The following is an 18,499-nucleotide window of genomic DNA, read 5'->3' on the forward strand; positions in this document are numbered from 1 at the left end:
TGCCACATTTTTCTGTTCCATTTTTTAAATTTCCTGAGTACGTGCCACTAGTTTGCCTGAAACGTTGATCTAGGTTATCTCAAGCCTCCTTGGTGTGGCCAGGGCTTAGGTGGCTCCCAGACCTGGTCCCCACTAGAATGTGTGCTCCATGAGGGAGCGGCCGAGCCTGTTCCCGGCTGCACACCCAGAGCACAGCACCGGACCTGGCGCGTGGTGGGCGCTCGGTCAGTCTGCGGAAGGAATGAACGGGCCCCAGTGGCAGAGCCGCCTGGCTAGCAGAGGCTGGTTCAGATCCCTCTTCTGCTGCCTGCCGGCTGTGTGACCTTGGGCAAGCACTGCCAAGTTTCACCCTCTGTTGACAATGGCTGTTATTGCCTCACCCAAAGCTGAAGGTTTCATAAGAGAAGAAAAGGCACCCGGAAGCCACTCCTTGGGCCAGCCTCTCATCTCCCTTTCCCTTTCTCCACTGCCCCACCCTTTCATGCCTGGGACAGCCCCCCTTTTAAAAAATTGATTCTAGAGAGAGAGAGACATCGATTTGTTGTTCCACTTATTTATGCATTCACTGGTTGATTCTTGTACATGCCTTGACCGGGGATCAAACCCGCAACCTTGGCGTATCAGGATGACGCTCTAACCAACTGACCTCCCTGGCAGGGACCGGGACAGCCCTCTTGCTCCTTCCAAGGAGCCTGGCGTGGGAGGGAGGGCTCAGGCTGGCCCTGGATTGTGCTTGGGCCTGGGCTCCAGGCTCAGAGTGGCAGTCGGGGGGTCAAGTAGGCACAGGGAAATGACACATTTGTCTCTCCTGGCAACAGATCAATGTTTCTAGGCCTGTTGGATTCTTCCCCACCCCTGCTTATTGTGGGTTAACCTTGTCGAGGTATAAATTACATACAATATACTGCATCCATTAAAGTAGACAATTGGATGAGGTTTGATAGATGCATACACTTTATAAATTTATAATTTATAAATCCACCACCACCAAGATGCACCATGTCCCCACCACCCCAAATTTCCTGTGCCTTTTTGCTGTCCTTCCTCCCTCCACCCCCCAGACCGAGGCAACCACTGATTTGTTCTGGGTCACTAAGGATTAGAATTTCACAGTAGCTTTCTGCGTCTGGCTTCTTTTACTTAGCAAGATGCTTTTGAGATTTAGTCGCTTTAGCATGGGATCAGCGGTTCACTCCTTTTTTCCTTTCATTAATCGCTGAGGGGTATTCCTTCGTCTGAATGTACCCACCTGTTAATGGACATGGGATGGTTTCCAGTTTGGGGCTATTGTGCATAAAAGTGTATTTACACATAGGTCTTTGTGTGCCATCCACTTTTCACAGCATGTATTTTGTTTTTTTTAATCCTCACCCGAGGACATTTTTCCAATTTTTGCACAGATAGAGTGGGAGGGAGGGAGAGGGAGAGAGAGAGAGAGAAACATCGACGTGAAAGGGACACATCAAGTGGCTGCCACCCGCACGACCAACCGGGGCCGGGGACAAACCGCAACCGAAGTACGTGCCCTTAGCGGGAACCGAACCCGGGTCTCTCCGGACCGCAGGCCGACACTCTAACCGCTGAGCCAAACCGGCCAGGGCTCACAGCATGTATTTTGTAATGCCTGGGGAAACACACAATATTTACAACTTGGTAAATGCATTGCCCTATCCAACAGCATCAGAAACATGGACCCCCTTCCCTCCCACTGTACCCAGTGTTAATCCCTTGGCTGCTGGGCAAGGGAGAAGCCCAGGGGACCCCAGGGAGAGCCAGGAGGGTAATAATAGGGGACTCATGGCAGTGACCATCTGTCAAAGGATTAATAATCCATAATTTGATGTTTTTGTGTTTTTTGTGTATAAACCACCTGCATTGGCTACACCAGTACATGTGCTGGCTGTGTCAGATCAGGAAAGTCCTCCTGGCTCTCTCAAAATAAAGTTCATAGATAATAGAGCCCAACTGCATATGATTTTATTTTGTTTGTTTTTTTTAAATATTATTTTTATTTTTCTTTATTGATTTTAGAGAGAGAGATAGAAACATTGATGACAGAGAACATCAACTGGCCGCCTCCTGCATGCCCCCCACCGGGGATTGGGCCCACAGCCTGGGCGTGTGCCCTGACCGGGAATTGAACTGGCAACCTGCTGGTGCGTGGGTTGATACCGAGCCACATATCCAGGTTGTGGGACCAATCCTAGTGGGGGCCATGCAGGAGGCGGCCAATCGATGTTCTCTCTCATCGAGTTTCTATCTCTTCCTCCCTCTCTCTTCCTCTCTCTAAAAAAATCAATAAAGAAAAAAAAATTAAAACTAGAACAAAAACCAATCTCATATTGCCAGAATTGTAGTAAAATGGAGAAATAAGAGGACAGAAATTTATAATATGCATTTCAATATGGGAATGTGTGGCACCATCTTCCCAGAGCCCAAGGAGGTAGCCAGATGTTTACACCTGTCAGAAAGGCAGTTCAGGACATGGCTAGAAACAGGTGGTATTGGTGTCTAATTACCAAGAGCCGTATGGAACATGATTTTCTGAACTTGTTGACAATCTCTGGCCAAGTTTTGAACAAAAGAGGACATCAGGCTTCCCTCATTTTACATGGAAGCTATACTTCCTGGAAAATTCAGAACCTGTTTAAACCTTACAAAAAGGACTTTTTGGTTCGCATGAAGAGGAGTTAGTTTCTGGGCTCAGATAATTCTTCAGGTTTTACAGGTAAGGCTAACATTTGCTTAGTATGCACTAGTATGGATGTACTGGTTAAAATATTAAAACACTTCTGGCTGATAAATAGTATGAGAGCAACCGAGAAAGCAATAAAATTCAATAATAAATTGAATTATAAACTCATGAGTTCAAGATAGTTGTTGTGATGGGCTTTCTATCATATTACTTAGTGGATAATAAAGGTATTGTCTATACAAAACTATCACATGGTATTATAAGGGATAGAAAAGTTTTTAATGTAATTACTGTTAGTTCAGAAACAGTAAAGAGAGGAGAAAACACCAAAAACACTATCGTTGATACTAAGAGACATTCTTTATCTATTGAAATCTTAAGTCACTTAATGATTCTCAGTTTTATGGGAAATTGCTAGAAGTATTTGATGTGGATTTTCAGCTGTATATATTCATAATCAAGAAATTACACCGCCCTGCCTTGTGATGCTCAGTGGTCAGAGCGTAACCCGAGAACTGGAGGGTCTTGGTTCGATTTCTGGTCAAGGGCATGTACCTGGGTTGCAGGTTCTATCCCGGGTCCTGGTTGGGGTGTGTGCAGGAAGCAACCAATCAATGTGTGTTTCTCACATGGATATTTCTCTCTGTCTCTCTCCTCCTCCCTCCCTTCCACTCTAAAAATGAATGGAAAAAACATATATTAAAAAAAGAAATCTGCCCTGGCGTTTGGCTCAGCGGTTAGAGAGTTGGCCTGCGGTCCAGAGAGTCCTGGGTTCGGTTCCCGCTAAGGGCACGTACCTCGGTTGCAGTTTGTCCCCAGCCCTGGTTAGGTTGTGCGGGAGGCAGCCACTCAATGTGTCCCTTTCGCGTCGATGTTTCTCTCTCTCTTCCTCTCTCTCCCACTCTATCTGAACAAAGGGTGGAGAAATGTCCTCAGGTGAAGATAAAAACAAAAAGAAATCACACCAACAATTTATAGAATTATTAAATAATTTAAGAATGAGTTGAGCTTCAACTTATGTTCTTGGCAAATAACTTAAAAAAATATGAATCTATAGCCCAGCTGATGTGGCTCAGTGGTTGAGCATCGACCCATGCATCAAGAGGTTGCTGGTTCAATTCCTGGTCAGGGCACATGCCCAGGTTGTGGGCCGAATCCCCAATGGGGGTCATGTAGGAGGTGGCCAGTCGACGTTCTCTCTCATCGATGTTTCTATCTCTCTCCCTCTTCCTTCCTCTCTCTCTAAAATCAAGAAAGAAAAAGTATTAAAAAAAAAAAAAGAAATATGAATCTATAGATAGATCATTTTGATTATTCTGACAATTACAAAGGAACATTTAAAAGTTTGATGCATGCTCTGGCTGGGTAGCTCAGTTGGTTAGAGCATCCTCCGGATATGCCAAGGTTGTGGGTTCGATCCCCGGTTACAGCACATATGGGAATCAACCAATGAATGCATGAATAAGTGGAACAACAAATTGATGTTTCTCTCTCTCTCCTTTCCTCTCTCTCTCAAATCAATCAATAAATAAAAGTTTGAAAATGGTATGTGACAAGGGACACTGCTTTATTGTGTACAGGTGCCCTGCATATATTATAAGACATCCTCCATCCCCAGGCCATGTCTTCTAAGAACCAAGAGCACTGCCCAACCACAAGCAATAGCCCAAGTCATCACCATGTTTCCAGAATGCTCCATGAACCCAGCTGTCTCTTTGTGAGCTATTTGTGCGATCAAAAGCTAAAAACAGAGGCTGCATTATAAGAAGTCAGGCTTTGGACGTCTGAGCCTCAGGAGATTGGGCCAAACTTGTATTTGTCTTTTCTTGCTGGTGTGTGAAGCCTCCTATAAGGGCTTCACTCTTCAGTCCCCTCACCCAATCAGTGACTTGCCTAAGGTCACAAAGCAAGTAGTTGGCCACACCACGATCCAAACCCATCCCTGACGCCTGACCCTTTTACAATCAAGTGCCTCACAGCACCCATGTGGAGCAAACGTGCTCATTACCCCATTTCCCAGGTGCAGAGCAGAGGTTCAGAGAGGCGAGTCACAGCAGAAGGAAGCAGAAATGCTAGGCTTTGAACCCAGGTCTCTACCACTTCAGAGCCTGTGGTTTCAAAAGCCAGGTGCACACACCCAGAGGGTGTGTGGAACAAGTCGTTGGGATCAGGCAAGTAAACAAAAACTTCTACATTGATTTTTTAATTTAAAAATGAAATAATTTAAGCCTTTTTACCAATATACAGAATGACAGTAGTACCTGTATATAATTGATAAGTGCACGTATTAGGTTACATGCCCAAACAGTATTTACTCTTAGGTGCATGATCACAAAAGGAAGGCAGCCATTGCTTTCTCTGCTAAGTGACAAGAGGCCCATGGGTACCAGTACTAGAGAGGGGCACCATGGGCCACTTCAGTGTGGGCTCCCACTCTGCCACTTCCCAAGCTGTCTTTACTGTTCTGGCCTTGGTTTCCTCATCTGTAAAGTGGGACTAATAGCAGCTCTCACTTGAGAGGGTCGAGGACAGGGATGAATCAGTTAATCCGTGTGAAACACTGAGAACAATGCCTGGTACACAGTAAGTGCTCAGTAAATGTGAGCTGTGATTATTGTTTACCTGCCTCGTGAGCAGGGAAACAGGTGCAGAGAGCTAAAATGAGGTAACAGTTGAAAAGGAGTGGGCCCCAGATCCAGAACTACAGTTGCACTTCAGAGCTCCGAGTCTGTTTCCTCCTCTGCAAGATGGGGTTAAGAGCAGCATGCACCCCCCCAGGGCTCTCCCAGGAGGGAAGGAAGTGGCATTCCGAAGAAGGGGAGATGGTCATCCTGTCTGGCCAGGCACAGGGGCTTAGAGAGAAGACCAAAGGCTTAAGAGATATAAAAACTATGGAACAGAAAGTGCTGGGTTTGCTATCCCTTTGGCCCCATAGTAGGACAAAGGCGCCCTCCAGTGGTAGAAGCAACCTCAGCAGCCAAGTGTCCTGGGGGCTGTTTATGTGCTAGATACCAGGGCATTCACTGAATCCTGGAGGGAACTGAGGAACAGAGATATTGGGACACTCACCCGGGGCCACTTAACTAGTGGCAGTCTGGTCTCAGAAACTGCACTCTTTTTTCCTCTCTTTCCAAAACTCTGTCTCAGCCGTGGAGCCCAGGGCACGACTTTGATGTTCTGAACTATGCTGGGCCCTGCAGGGCAGCTTGGTATCCCCAGCCAGTCTACCAAATGCCAGTGACATTAAAACAAAGGACAAAGGACGGTTCCCCTGACCCCGGGCACGGGAGTCGTGGCTTCAGCCGCTTCCTGCCAAACTCAGGAGGGCCGGGTTGGGGTACTCGGGGTTCTCGATCACCCCGGGGCCGAACTTGAGCTCCAGAAAGCGGCGATAGTTGTTAGGCGCCTGTGCCATGAAGCCGGCAAAGGGCAGGGGCACGAGGGGCTGCAGAAAGTGTTCGGGGAACTCAACATCCTGCCGGTGGTCCAGCCATGTGTCCTTGGTCATGACCCCGTTGCGGGGGTAGAAGGGCCACAGGTCCACATGCAGGTGGTTGCTCTCGCTGTACTGCACTCGGAAGAAGTCGCCCTCTATGGCTTTCTCCCACACAAAGCCACGCTCGTCCACCACCGAGCCAGCCTCGGCCCCCCGCAGCTGTTCGCAATTGCCCACGTCCTCCAGGTAGATGCCCAGGTCCACGTCGTAGTCCCATGGGATTATGTCCCCGTGGCGGGCCGCCCCCAGCAGCGAGCCGCCCTCCAGCCAGTAGCGCACGCCCGCGGCTTCCAGCACGCCCACCACATAGCGGGCGGTCTCCCGCAGTGCGCGCAGGCAGCACGGGGGCGTCCAGCGCCCCTCATACAGGTAGGACGGTGTGTCACCCACCACGGTCCCGAAGCAGCGAGGTGTCTCTTTGCTGCAACCGAACCATTCGAGGCGCCCGCCCTCCCAGCTCACCAAGCGGATGCCCAGCGCCCGCAGCAGCGCAGCCCGCCGTGCGCGCCCCTCGCGCTCCGCCTTCCAGCGTGCGTGGGCAGTGGTCAGTGGGGGCTGGTGCGCCGCGGGGAAGGTCAGGTCCAGCAGCTGCACCGCCCAGCCACGCAGGGCCGTTTGCAGGAAGAGGCTGGTGCCCACGGGCCGGGCCAGGGGCGCCGAGAGGTTGAAGAGGTCTCTGGTGCGCAGGAGCACCACGGCGTCCCCTTCCAAGGCCTCGCAGCGGGGCGCGGAGGGGGCTGGGCCGTAGCGTGCTGTCCACTCCCGCAGGCTGACATTCAGGGCCAGACACCGGGCAGGGTTGACTGAGGCAACCCGGGCGGCCACCAGGCGTGCACCTCCCACCCGGAGCACCTCCACCATGCGCTCCAGCTGGCCCGGAGTCTCGGCCCTCGCCCCGTCGGGCACCAGGGCCACGTACTCAGTGGTCACGTAGGTCTCGGGGCGCGAGGCCGCAGCGGGCTGGTCCAGGGAGGGCTGAAGCACCGCCAGGTGAACATTGGCGATGTGGGGCAGTGCCAGGGGCGGGTAGGGGAGCACGTCGGCTGCCACCACCACTGGCTGGGCTGGGTCCTGCTGCAGGAAAGAGTCCACCAGCTCGGGCACCGCGTTGTCAAAGGCCTCGAACTCCCGCACCAGGACCGTAACGTGGGGGCCAGCAGCAGTCCCACGGCGGGGACCTCGGGCCCGGGAGTTCCTGGGCTGTTGCTGTAGCCATGAGACATAGAAGAGGACCAGAAGGTTGACAGTAATGGCGGCTGCCAGGGCAGCCTGGCAGCGGGTGAGCCGCATGGGGCCGAAGTCAGGCCCTAGCTGGGCCTCCGGGACATCCTGGGGAGGTGGGAATGAAAAGGAGGGCTGGAGCTGGTTGTCAGCAACCCCTCCAACTTCAGCCCTGCCCTTTTCTTCCAGCCTTTTCTTTATTTGGTTTCAGCTCTGACCTCCCCTCCTCCAAGAAGCCCTCCCTGACCTCCCAGGCTGGGTCATGCACCCTGTTTTGGACTCCCTCAGCACCCTCTCCCCCAGTTTCCCCACCTGAGCCCCACCATTCTAAGTCATTACTGCATAGGGTCCCATCTTGTCCTCCTACCTATAAGACCCACGAGGAGCCTATGTTGGTCACTGCTGGGTCCCCAAGGCCACTCAGCAGAGCCAGGTACACATTAGGTACTGAGTAAGTTTTAATCAAACGAGTGACCTTCCCTTTTTCCTTGTTCAGTCCCACCCTTCCTTCTATTCATTGTCAATTTCTCATTCAGATTTGCCCCAGACCTCATTCCCAAGCCCAACTTGTACCTTTTGCGCTACCATTCCTTCCTCCAGGAAGACACCTCTGCTCGCTCTCTCCTGTCCTTTCCATATCCTACCCCGGGCTCCAGGGGGAGACCGATGCCCTCAGCGTTGGCCCTCCCCTCCCCCACTTCCTCAAATCCTGTGCCATCTGGTCATCACTTTCCTCATGGTCAGCCAGATTGTTTCAGTTTTACAAGTTAGAAATGGTTTCTTAAATAAGAATTATCCCAATTTTTCTGTTGGCTACTAGTTTTTTTTAACAGAAAAAGGAAGTAGAATGGTGGCTGCCAGGGGCTGTGAGGAGGGCAAAATGGAGAGTTGTTGTTTAGTGGATTTAGAGTTACAATTTTGAAAGAAGAAAAAGTTCTGGAGATTGTTTGTATAAAATGTGACTATGCTTAATACTGCTGAACTATACACACTTTAAAATTGTTAAGATGGTAAGTTTTGTTATGTGTGTTTTATCACAATAAAATTCTTGTTGTTTTGCCCTGGCCGGTTTGGCTCAGCGGTTGGAGCGTCGGCCTGTGGACCAGAGAATCCTGGGTTCGGTTCCCACTAGGGGCACATACCAAAAAAAAAAGTAAACACACACGTTTTAAATGGAATGGGCTGCACTGAAAGAGGCTGCCAGTCTTGGGACTGCCGCATTCACTGGACAACCTAAGCAACCCCCAGATGGCGCTGTCTCCCTGTTCCCACTACAACTTGAAGACTTGGCTGGTCTCCAGCACAGGAGGTGTAACTAACTTTCTGGGTTCTGAGCTGATACTAAAAAAAAAGCTCCCCATGGATTTTTATAGGTTTCTGCTCCTCCCAGGAGGGGGACATCAGAGACCCAGCTAATCTTCCTAGTTTCTAAATACTTCTGATCCTTCCTCCCTATTCCCATAGCTCCCACCTCAACTTGCGTCCACCCAGATCCCCATCCAATCTTCCCAAGTCTCCTGACCAAGTTCCCTCCTCGTGGCAACCAGAGGGGTTTTCATAAAACACAAATATGACCTCTCCTTCCCTGCTCAGAGGCTCCTCAGCGCCCTATGGAGAAAGTTTAAATTTCTTACAACATCCCACAAGGCCTTGTGGGCCCTGGACCACCCACCATGCCAGCCCCATCTCTGGCCATGCCTCCACAAACTCTATGGCTAGCCCCCTTGGGCTTTTCTTCAAACAGGTCTTATTTCTTTTCTTAATATGTTTTTATTGATTTTTTAGAGAGAGAGAGGAAGGGAGAGGGAGAGAGAGACATCCATGAGAGGGAAATATCGATTGGCTGCTCCCTGCACCGGGGATCCAGCCCACAACCCATGGTAGGCGCATGTGCCCCTACCAGGAATCAAACCAGTGACTTCAGTTCATGGAGTGACTCTCAACCAACTGAGCCACACTTGCCAGGCTCTATGTCTTATTTCTAAGCCTTTTCATATTCTGTTCCTTCTGCCTAGGAGAATCTCCTCTCAAACACCCTCTTCCCCATGTCTGTTTTTTGCTGGAGAACTCCTTATGCTTCAGGGCACAGCTCAGATGGCCTCCATGAAGCCCTCGCTGAACCCCCAGCTGGGTTAGAATTCCCCTCTGGGATCTCCCATCCCAACCCTGCCCATTCTGGTTTGGCACTGTCTGGGGATGGGTCTGTCTACCCCACTTGACCCAGGAGGGTAGAGCCATGGCTGTCTCCATCACCACTGTTTTCCTAGCACACGTCTGGGCACTGAAAATGTACTTGGTAAAAAATGATGGCCAGAGTCTGGATTTCCATGTGTCTGTAAAGCTCACTAAGGTCCCTGCAGCCAAACTGCACTGTGGCCCTGCACCTGAAGCCCTGTGCTAGTCTTCCTGTCTCCCCTCTCTCCTCCCAGGAAAGTCCTCCCACCCCTCTTCACCTGTCCCGGACCCTTCTCTGAGCCAACTTAGATGTCACTTAAGAATCTGAATTGCACTTTAAAAGTGGTATCTTTTGGTTCAGTTGGTTAGAGCATCGTCCCAATACACCAAGGTTGCAGGTTTGATCCCTGGTCAGGGCACATGCAAGAATCAACCAGTAAATGCATAAATAAGTGGAACAACAAACTGATGTTTCTTTCTTTCCATTCCTCACACTCTCTCTAAAAATCAGTTTTTAAAAAAGTGACTCTTTCATCTTTAGAATCTTGGAATTGCCCCTAGACCTTAGGTAGATCCCTCCTTCTTTCAGTCCATCAACATCTACTTGTTGAACTCCTACAGCATGCCAGGCACTGTTCTAGGTACTGCGGACACAGCAGTGGACACAACACACAGACACAAGCAACACCCATGACCTTGCAGAACTCCTATTATTGTGGGCAGAAGGAAGCTTTGGGACCATGAAATCTTTGGAGTCTTAAACATCTTAGAATCTTAGAGCTTAGATACACAGAAGCACAGAAGATGCTTTTAGAATCTTCTAAAGAGACCATCCTCACTCCACCCTTGTCCCCTACAGTCTGTTCCCCACTCAGAGCCCAGAGGGATCCTATTAGAACTTGAATTAGATCCTGTCCTGTGTCTACTCAAACCCTCTATGGCCTGAAATCACTCAAAGGAAAAGCCTTCACAGTGGCCCATGAGATCCCATGTGATCTCCTACCCTCTTCCACCGGCTCCCTCAGCTCCAGCCACATCCACCGCCAAATGCCATTCTTTAAATAAACCTGGGCCGCTCTGGCCGGTTTGGCGCAGCAGTTAGAGCGTCGGCCTGCGGTCTGGAGAGACCCGGGTTCGGTTCCCGCTAAGGGCACGTACCTCGGTTGCAGTTTGTCCCCGGCCCTGGTTGGGTCGTGTGGGTGGCAACCACTCGATGTGTCGCTTTCACGTCGATGTTTCTCTCTCTCTCTTCCTCCCACTCTATCTGAACAAAATATCGAAAAAAAAATGTCCTCGGGTGAGGATTAAAAAAAATAAATAAATAAATAAATAAATAAACCTGGGCCACTCCTTTGGCAGCACTGGCTGTTCCCTCTGCCCAGATGCTCTTCCCCACAGGTATCCACCTGGCTCCTCCCACGGCCTTCAGGTCTTTGCTTAAATGTCACCCATCTAGTCAGCCCTTCCTTTGGCCACCCTATTTAAAAATGCATCTCCCTATCACCACATACTTCTTCTGCCCCATCTCTGAGTTATTTTTCTCCCCTGGTAGTTATCACATAGATTTTACTTGTTTATTGTTTTGTTCCCTGTTGTATGCTCAGAGCACAGCTCAGTATCTGGCACATAGCAAGTGCTCAATAAATGTGTAAGGATTGAACAAGTGACCGCAGCTGTTCAGATAGGGAATCTGTGGCCCAGAGACTTAAAGGGTGAAGGGACCAGAACCCAGTTCTCTACCGTCCATGCTTCATTTGGCTGCTTCTGGGCCAGGAGGTACCCAACAGACAGAGCATAGAAACTGGGTCCTCAGAGACCAGAGGATATGATGGCTCAGGGAGGAGGTGCCACCTACTGGGTGAGGGGACCAAAGAGGAAGGAGAAAGGAATCATCTAATACCTTCACAAGGTCAGTCTTGGCTTCCTTCCTTTGAAGGGGTTTAAAACCCCTTCATTGAGGCAAGGTGGATGAAATGATTTTTGAAGGTCCGAATGTTCTAACGGCTCGTAATATGCCAGCCCCTGTTCTAAGTACTTTACACATATTAACTTGTTTAATCTTTAAGTGATGATCACATTTAAAGATGAAGAAACTGAGGAGGCACAGAGAAGTGAAGTCACTCGCTCAATGTCACAGAGCTAGAAAGTGATAGACCCAGGATTTGACCCAAGAGGCTGGCTCGAGAGCTGTGATTTAATCCAATCAATTCTGCTGTCTCTCTGGGGCCTACCTTCCATGAGCCTTCCCGGCCTCTAACCTGACCAGTGCTTTCAAAACTGAACATGGCACATTAATGAATTCAACTCACTAACTCAACAAAGCTATTTATTGAATGTCTACACCTTGTATTCCAGGGAGAGGGGTGAACTGTGCAGGGCCTCTAGAGGTAGGAAAACAATATACAGGTGGGACAAGAAACCAGCTGGGGGCGTGGCAGAGAAAAACAGGGGCTTGTTTTAAAGAAGGTGGTCTGGAGGGGTGGGCGGGGCGCGATTGGGAGGAGGGTGTCAATGGGGGAAAAAGAGAAACATCTGTAACAAAATAAATAAATAAATGTAAACAAACACTAAAAACAAACGATTGGAAAAAATGGTTGTCTGGGAAGAAGACAAGATGAGACTTTGTCTCTCCATTCCCCGTTGTCTCTCCATTCCCCGTGAAACAATGTAAGTGGGTCCAGACTCACTTCAGGCCTGAGCTCACCTAGTCTGAGCTCTGATCTGGCCTGAGCCTCAGTTGCTGCATCTGTAGAATGGGAATGCAATGGGTAGAGAGAAGGTATGTGTGAAAGCCTTTGGGGGCAAGGAAAGGGAAGTGTCCACATGAATGCTGGTGACACTGAGAGACTTCTTACCTCCTACATTGCAGGCTGGGGGAGCTCCAAGAGGGCAGTTTCAGCCCTGCTCAGCTGCACTGCTGAGGAAGGAAAACCAGAAAACACCAAATCAGCCAATTTTGTAGAGCACAATTTCATCGTATCCACAAAAGTAGCAATGAGGCCAGGGAATCATTTCGCTTGCAGTCCTATAAGTTCAGACACTACATAGCAACCTATAACTATCCCTCTCTCCTGATTGTGTCCAGAAAGGTAGAGCTAGAAGTGACAGAAGCTGCTACCATGACAACTGCTTCCCTAGACCCACTGCATCCTGAGAGACAATCCTAAAACGTCTCCTACCTTGGTGGGTCTGGGTCCTAGGGTCACTGGAAGGGAGACTGCCGCTGTTACCATAGTAACCAGGGCTTGGCCTTGCCTGTGTTTCACCTCCCTAGGGATGATCGGGCCCTGTAACCATAGTAACTACTCCTCAGCAGAGCACCTTCTCCTCTAAATAAAAATACCTGGTTGGTTTGGTCCATGGATCTCCCACCATGGGAAAGGAGGGGAGATGGTTACCATGGTAATGCCAACTGAGTGGCTAGGAGGATGGGATGGTAAAGAGGTGCTTCCCTTAGTAATCAGTGTCCTTGGGGCTGGGTCCTTTCTACCTGAGTGCTAGGTGAGGTTGCCATAGTAACCAATGAGGGTATGGGCAGAGGGCCACCAGGGATTTAGGTCATCTTTGCAACCTCGTCCTGGTGCAGGGACAAAAGAGGTTTGAGACTCCATAACCACAAAAGTGTGGTGTTCTAGGCTGGGGTTGGGGTTACCATGACAACCGACCTGGGCCAGGAATCACTGAGGATGGGGCCATGCATGGTGGTCGCCCTTTATCTCAGAATGACAGTGATAGTCCAGGAGTGGTATTGGGTCTGCAGAGGGTTAGAATCTTTCTTTTGGGAAGCGGGAGAACGGGGGCAGAACGCAGCCCCTCCCCACAGTCCCGCAACTCCCTCCTCGGGCGCGCGCCCCCTTCCCTCCCACCCGTGCGTGCGCCTTCGGAGTCAACCCGGGTGGGCGAGGCGCGCGCCCGGCCACGTTCCCGTCACCGCCCCCCCACCCCCGGCTCGCCCGGCCCCCGCCGAGTGCGCGCGCGGGGGGTTGGCGCGGCCGCGCAGGCGCGCGAGGCACAGCGGGCGCGCGGGCCGGCCCGGGGCCTCCATGATGGAGGAGCGAGCGGCCGCCGCGGTCGCCGCCGCCGCCTCCTCCTGCCGCCCGCTCGGCTCGGGCGCGGGCCCTGGCCCGACGGGGGCGGTCCCGGTCTCTGCCCCCGCCCCCGGGCCCGGCCCGGCTGCCAAGGGAGGCGGCGGCGGGGGCAGCCCCGTGCCCACAGCGGGGCCGGAGCCCCTGAGCCTTCCCGGGATCCTGCACTTTATCCAGCACGAGTGGGCGCGCTTCGAAGCAGAGAAGGCCCGCTGGGAGGCCGAGCGCGCCGAGTTGCAGGTGAGAGCCGCCCCGGACCCCCGACCCCCCGCCCGTCCCGGCCCGGCCTCACCCGCCGCCGCCGCCGCCGCCATCTTGGAGCAATGGCCGCCGGGACGGCCGGGGGGGCGGGAGGGGACCGCGACCGGCCCGGAGCGGGAGTGCGGGGCCGTCGGAGAGCGTCCTGGGGGCGCCGCGCGGCGGGCCTGGGGCCCGGGGGCCAGAGGGTCCGACCGCGGCCGGCGGGGAGAAGGGGCGCAGGGGACCAGAACCCGTTGGAAGTGGCGCTGGGAGTGAGCGGACCGGCCGGCGGGTCCTGAGAGTGGCCTCGGGGCCTGGAGGGGGCCCAGGAGAACAGCCCAGGGTGCTGAGCGGAGTTGTTGGAGGAGCTTGTGTGGGAGTGAGCAGAACTCGGTGCGTGCCGAGGGCCGCCCACCCCTGTCCGACCCGGTGCGGGCTGGGCTGCGGGGGGCAGATGGGGCGTCGGGGGGACGTGGGACCCGCCGAGGGCCAGAGCGTTCCGGCTGGGACGAGGCCTGAACAGGGAGAGGAAGTCGCGGAGCCTGGGACACGGGGTGTGTTTCGGAATGTTTGGAGGAGGGAACTGAAAGATGGCTGTGTGAGGACTCTGGACGGCAGGGTCTGCCGGGTTCCAGGACGATGGCCTGTGCCCTCCTCTGCTGAGGAGGAAACTTTGGGGAGCTCTGGCATGTGTGGCTACCGAGTGCAGGGAAGGGGTCCCAAGGACGTGCCCTAGGAGCCTGTGTGGGAAAAGCTTGAGAGCAGAAACTCCAGTTTGGGGGTGTGGAGAAATGGGGGAGATGGTCCTGAGATGGGAGATGTGTGTAGGGTGGCAGGTGGAGAACCCTGGACTGGGGGTGGGGAGACATGTCTATCGTGGGGACCAGGGGACCTGGGATGGGAACAATGAGGAATTCAGGGGTATCTGGGGGTGGCAGGGGGGGCATTTTGTAGAGCGGGAAGGCAGCAGGAGGAAGCATCGTAGAAGGATCCTGAGGGGAGATGAGTGTTTGTGGAAGTTTCTGGGAAAGGATCCCTTGGTTTGTGGAGTAGCTTGGGAGAGGTATGTGCCCTGAGATGATGTTTGGAAGAGCATGAGGAGCTAGGCTGGATTTTGTGACCATGCGTGGGTCCATTTGTAGGTTCCCTGAAGAGCCATCAGAGTTGTGAGGGTTTGAAGGGGTCCAGTGATGGGCCCAGAGGAGTTTGAGGGTTCCTCAGCTGGGGTATTATTAGCAGAAGTCAGTATGTTCTAGAGGCCCATCTTTCTCTGACTGTCTCTTTCTGATTTGCTGTTTCCTATTTGAGGTAGGGACCCAAATGAAAAACTGATTAGAATTTTGCCCATAGGATGAATAAAGGCAGTGTGCCACAATTCTCACCCACTAGGGATCTTCGCTTTGGTAGCCGAGGCTTGGGGTGGGAGTGAGCAAAATTCAGGGGGTTGGAAGAAGAACCCTTATGTAAGTGCCCCTCACTTTTCTGAGCTCTTTCTCAGCATACAGCTCATTAGATCTTATCAATGCCCCCATTACGTAGGCAGAGCCAATGTCATTACCCTCACTCAGCAGTAATGTAGCAGCTGCTGTTTATTGAGCACAAGTTATGTGCCAAGAACTGTATTAAGCACTTTTTTTCTTTGTTGATTTTAGAGAGAGAGGAAGGGAGAGGGAGAGATAGAAACATCAATGAGAGAGAACATTGATTGGTGGCTTCCAGCATGCCCCCCACTGGGGATCAGGCCCACAACCTGGGCATGTGCCCTGACCGGGAATCGAACTGGCGACCTCTTGGTGCATGGGTCGATGCTCAACCACTGAGCCACACTGCTTGGGCTGTATTAGATAGGTGGTATCGTTTGATCCCTTCAACCTCCTGGGAGGGTAAGTGATATTCCCCACCCCCACTCCTTTTTAAAAAATAATAATAATAAGTGGGAATGGAGGCTTTAAGAAGGTCAGTGATTAATCTAGGATCACAGCCCGTGAGTGGCAGGATTGGTCTGTCGGCTTTCAAGTCCATGCTGTAATGCTCTCTGCCATTCAGTACAGATGAGAAAACTGTTCTGAGGAAGCTCAGTGGCCTCTTCAGGGTCATCCAAGCAGTCATAGCAGAGCTGGGATTTAATCTTGGTCTTTGGGACTTCACGCCAGTGCACCCTACAGCACCCACCACACCACCTTTTCATCTTTGAGACTAACAAGAGAAAAGATGTGTTTATTCCCTCACTTAGTGGCCCTTCTTGGAGTTTGAGAGGAACTTGTGGGTAACACCCAGTTAAGCTGCTGTTGTCTTGGCTCCAGCATCACTTACTTGGAATTTTGTCCTGTTAGTAAAAATTCAAAGATTTTAGAAGTGTGCACATATGTATGTATAAGTGAAAGAGGAAAGTTCCCCCTTTGTCCTTCTCCTGTTCTCCTCCCCAACTGTCATTGCTGTAAAAGGAGTTCAGCTCTATGTGTGTAAGACACGAGTTCTATTATGTGTATCATTGTGTGACTTTTTCACATACTCATGTCTTGGTGTTCCTTTCATATCAGCACAGGGAGCTCTTTATTTTAATTTTTTTTTTTTTTTTGCTTTTTCCTTACCCGAGGACATTTTTGCATTTATCTTAAGACAGCGGGAGGGAGAGAGGGGTAAGAGGGAGAGAAACATCGATGTGAGAGACATATCGACTGGTTGCCACCCTCATGGCCCCAACTGAGGCTGGGGACAAATTGCAACCGAGGTACATGCCTTTAGCGAGAACCGAACCCGGGACTCTGGTCCGCTGGAGTTCTAACCGCTGAGCCAAAATGGCCAGGGCAGTTTTTGATAGCTGTGGTCCATTCTCTGTTTACATCATAGCTCATTTAGTTTAACCCCTTTGATGGACTTTTAGCTTGTTTCCAAATTTTCCCAGTCAGAAATGGCTGCAGTGGATGACTGTATAGTCCCGTGTGAATGTAAGAATAGATGGATGCCCTGGCCAGTTTGGCTCAGCGGTTAGAGCGTCGGCCTGCGGTCCGGAGAGACCTGGGTTCGGTTCCCGCTAAGGGCACGTACTTCGGTTGCAGTTTGTCCCCGGCCCTGGTTGGTCGTGCGGGTGGCAGCCACTCGATGTGTCCCTTCACGTCGATGTTTCTCTCTCTCTCTTCCTCTCTCTCCCTCCCACTCTATCTGTACAAAAAATGGAAAAATATCCTCGGGTGAGGATAAAAAAAAAAGAAAAAAAAAGAATAGATGGATGGAATAAGAGAAGGATGTGTTTATAAAATGGTGATTGGTTCTGACAAGTTGCCCCATGTTTCCACTCCCATCCGCAGCACCTCTTTATTTATTTATTTATTTATTTATTTATTTATTTATTTATTTATTTATAATCCTCACTCAAGGATATTTTTCTATTGATTTTTAAATAGAATGGAAAGGAGGGAGGGCAGGAGAGAGTGAGAGAAAGAAACATCGATGTGAGAGAGACACATTGATTAGTTGCCTCCCACACAACCCCGACTGGGTCCGGGAATCAAACCTGCAACCCCCTGATCAGAAATTGAACCCAAGACCCTTTGGTCTTTGGGATGATGCTCCAACCGCTGAACGAAACCAGCCAGGCTCAGGAAGCCTTTTAGATGCTGCCTGGCTGGAGAGAGGAAACAGCCAGAGAAGAGGTGGCAACCAAGTCTCAGAACTGTTCTGGGCTTGTGTGTGTTTTAAGAGTCTGGCCAGAGGAAGTGGCAGTGGGTGGATTTGGTGAGTAGAGATCTTCCAGATCCCAGACTTAGCTGCCAGCTGCCACAGCACTCAGGCAGTGGTGGCTGCTGGTGCTTGCTGGGCAAGAAGAATTGGCCACTAGCATTTCCCCCTTTCTGTGGGATTCCACTGCCTTGGGACACCTCAGCCCCATGTTTCTGGTTCTCTTTTCTCCCTTCTTTGCCAGAAAACCTGGGAAGGGGACAACAGAGCAGAGTGGGCCTACTGAGATTCTCTACTTTCTTCCCCCACAAACGGAAGTCACTGGGTGTTATCAGTCCTTCTTCATTACCTCCAATTCCCTCATCCCCTCCCTGTCCCAACCCCAATCCTAGTCTGGGCCACTGGGATTTCTGGGACTATCTCCTTCTGTGACTGGTCTCTCTGCCTTTAGCTTTGCCATCTGACCCACCCATCCCCTTCTCCCGCCATCAGTTCTCCACATTATAGCTGAAATTACCTTTGTAACATTCTGATGTGGTCATACAGGCTGCCTTATTTTTATTTTTTTGTTTTTCTTTATGATTTCTTCTATATGTTCTTTTTAAAAATTTTTAATTGACTGTATTGATTAATAAAATTGTATAGGTTGCAGGTGTACAGTTTTATAATACATCATCTGTATATTGTATTGTGTGTTCACCATCCCAAGTCAAATCTCCTTTCATCTCCAGTTATCCTCTCTTTACCCTCTTCTCCCTCCCCCTCACCCCCTTTCCATCTGGTAATCACCATACTGTTGCCTGTGTCTGAGTTTTTTTCTTCTTTGCTTAATCCCTCCATCATTTTCACCCAGCCCTGCAACCCTGCCCCCTCTGACACCTGTCAGCCTGCTCTATCTGTGAGTCTGTT

General features: G+C 51.0%; 2 protein-coding genes across 6 annotated transcripts in view; one reads left to right on the forward strand and one right to left on the reverse strand.

Moving 5' to 3' along the window:
• Positions 1–4,273: 4,273 nt before the first annotated feature.
• Positions 4,274–13,993, reverse strand: LOC118638276 (fukutin related protein). Of its 3 annotated transcripts, none has more exons than XM_036273975.1 (3): positions 13,965–13,993; positions 12,443–12,504; positions 4,274–7,520 (listed from the first exon to the last, which is right to left on the reverse strand). In XM_036273975.1, exon 3 carries the CDS (start codon positions 7,479–7,481, stop codon positions 5,994–5,996), a length of 1,488 nt encoding a protein of 495 aa, XP_036129868.1. In that variant the 5' UTR covers positions 7,482–7,520; positions 12,443–12,504; positions 13,965–13,993; the 3' UTR covers positions 4,274–5,993. The 3 variants fall into 3 exon arrangements, with proteins under 3 accessions (XP_036129868.1, XP_036129866.1, XP_036129865.1); XM_036273973.1 differs by lacking the exon at positions 13,965–13,993 and adding an exon at positions 13,253–13,441; XM_036273972.1 differs by lacking the exon at positions 13,965–13,993 and having other exon boundaries at positions 12,443–13,441.
• The window catches only part of STRN4 (striatin 4), a 28,558-nt gene continuing 23,689 nt past the window's right edge, over positions 13,631–18,499 (forward strand). For 2 of the 3 annotated variants that reach the window (XM_036273969.1, XM_036273970.1), the window contains exon 1: positions 13,631–13,912. In XM_036273969.1, coding sequence (XP_036129862.1) covers positions 13,631–13,912 — 282 coding nt within the window. Of the gene's footprint in view, positions 13,913–14,134; positions 14,306–18,499 lie in introns of those variants that run through there. The other variant, XM_036273971.1, reaches the window with a different exon arrangement.

This window comes from Molossus molossus, unplaced genomic scaffold, assembly GCF_014108415.1.
Source record: "Molossus molossus isolate mMolMol1 unplaced genomic scaffold, mMolMol1.p scaffold_m16_p_21, whole genome shotgun sequence".
In the NCBI taxonomy this organism is placed as follows: Eukaryota; Metazoa; Chordata; class Mammalia; order Chiroptera; family Molossidae; genus Molossus; species Molossus molossus.

Coding starts and splice junctions, on each gene's coding strand:
- LOC118638276 (XM_036273975.1), bottom strand. CDS start 7,481: ATGCGGCTCACCCGCTGCCAGGCTGCCCTGGCAGCCGCCATTACTGTC.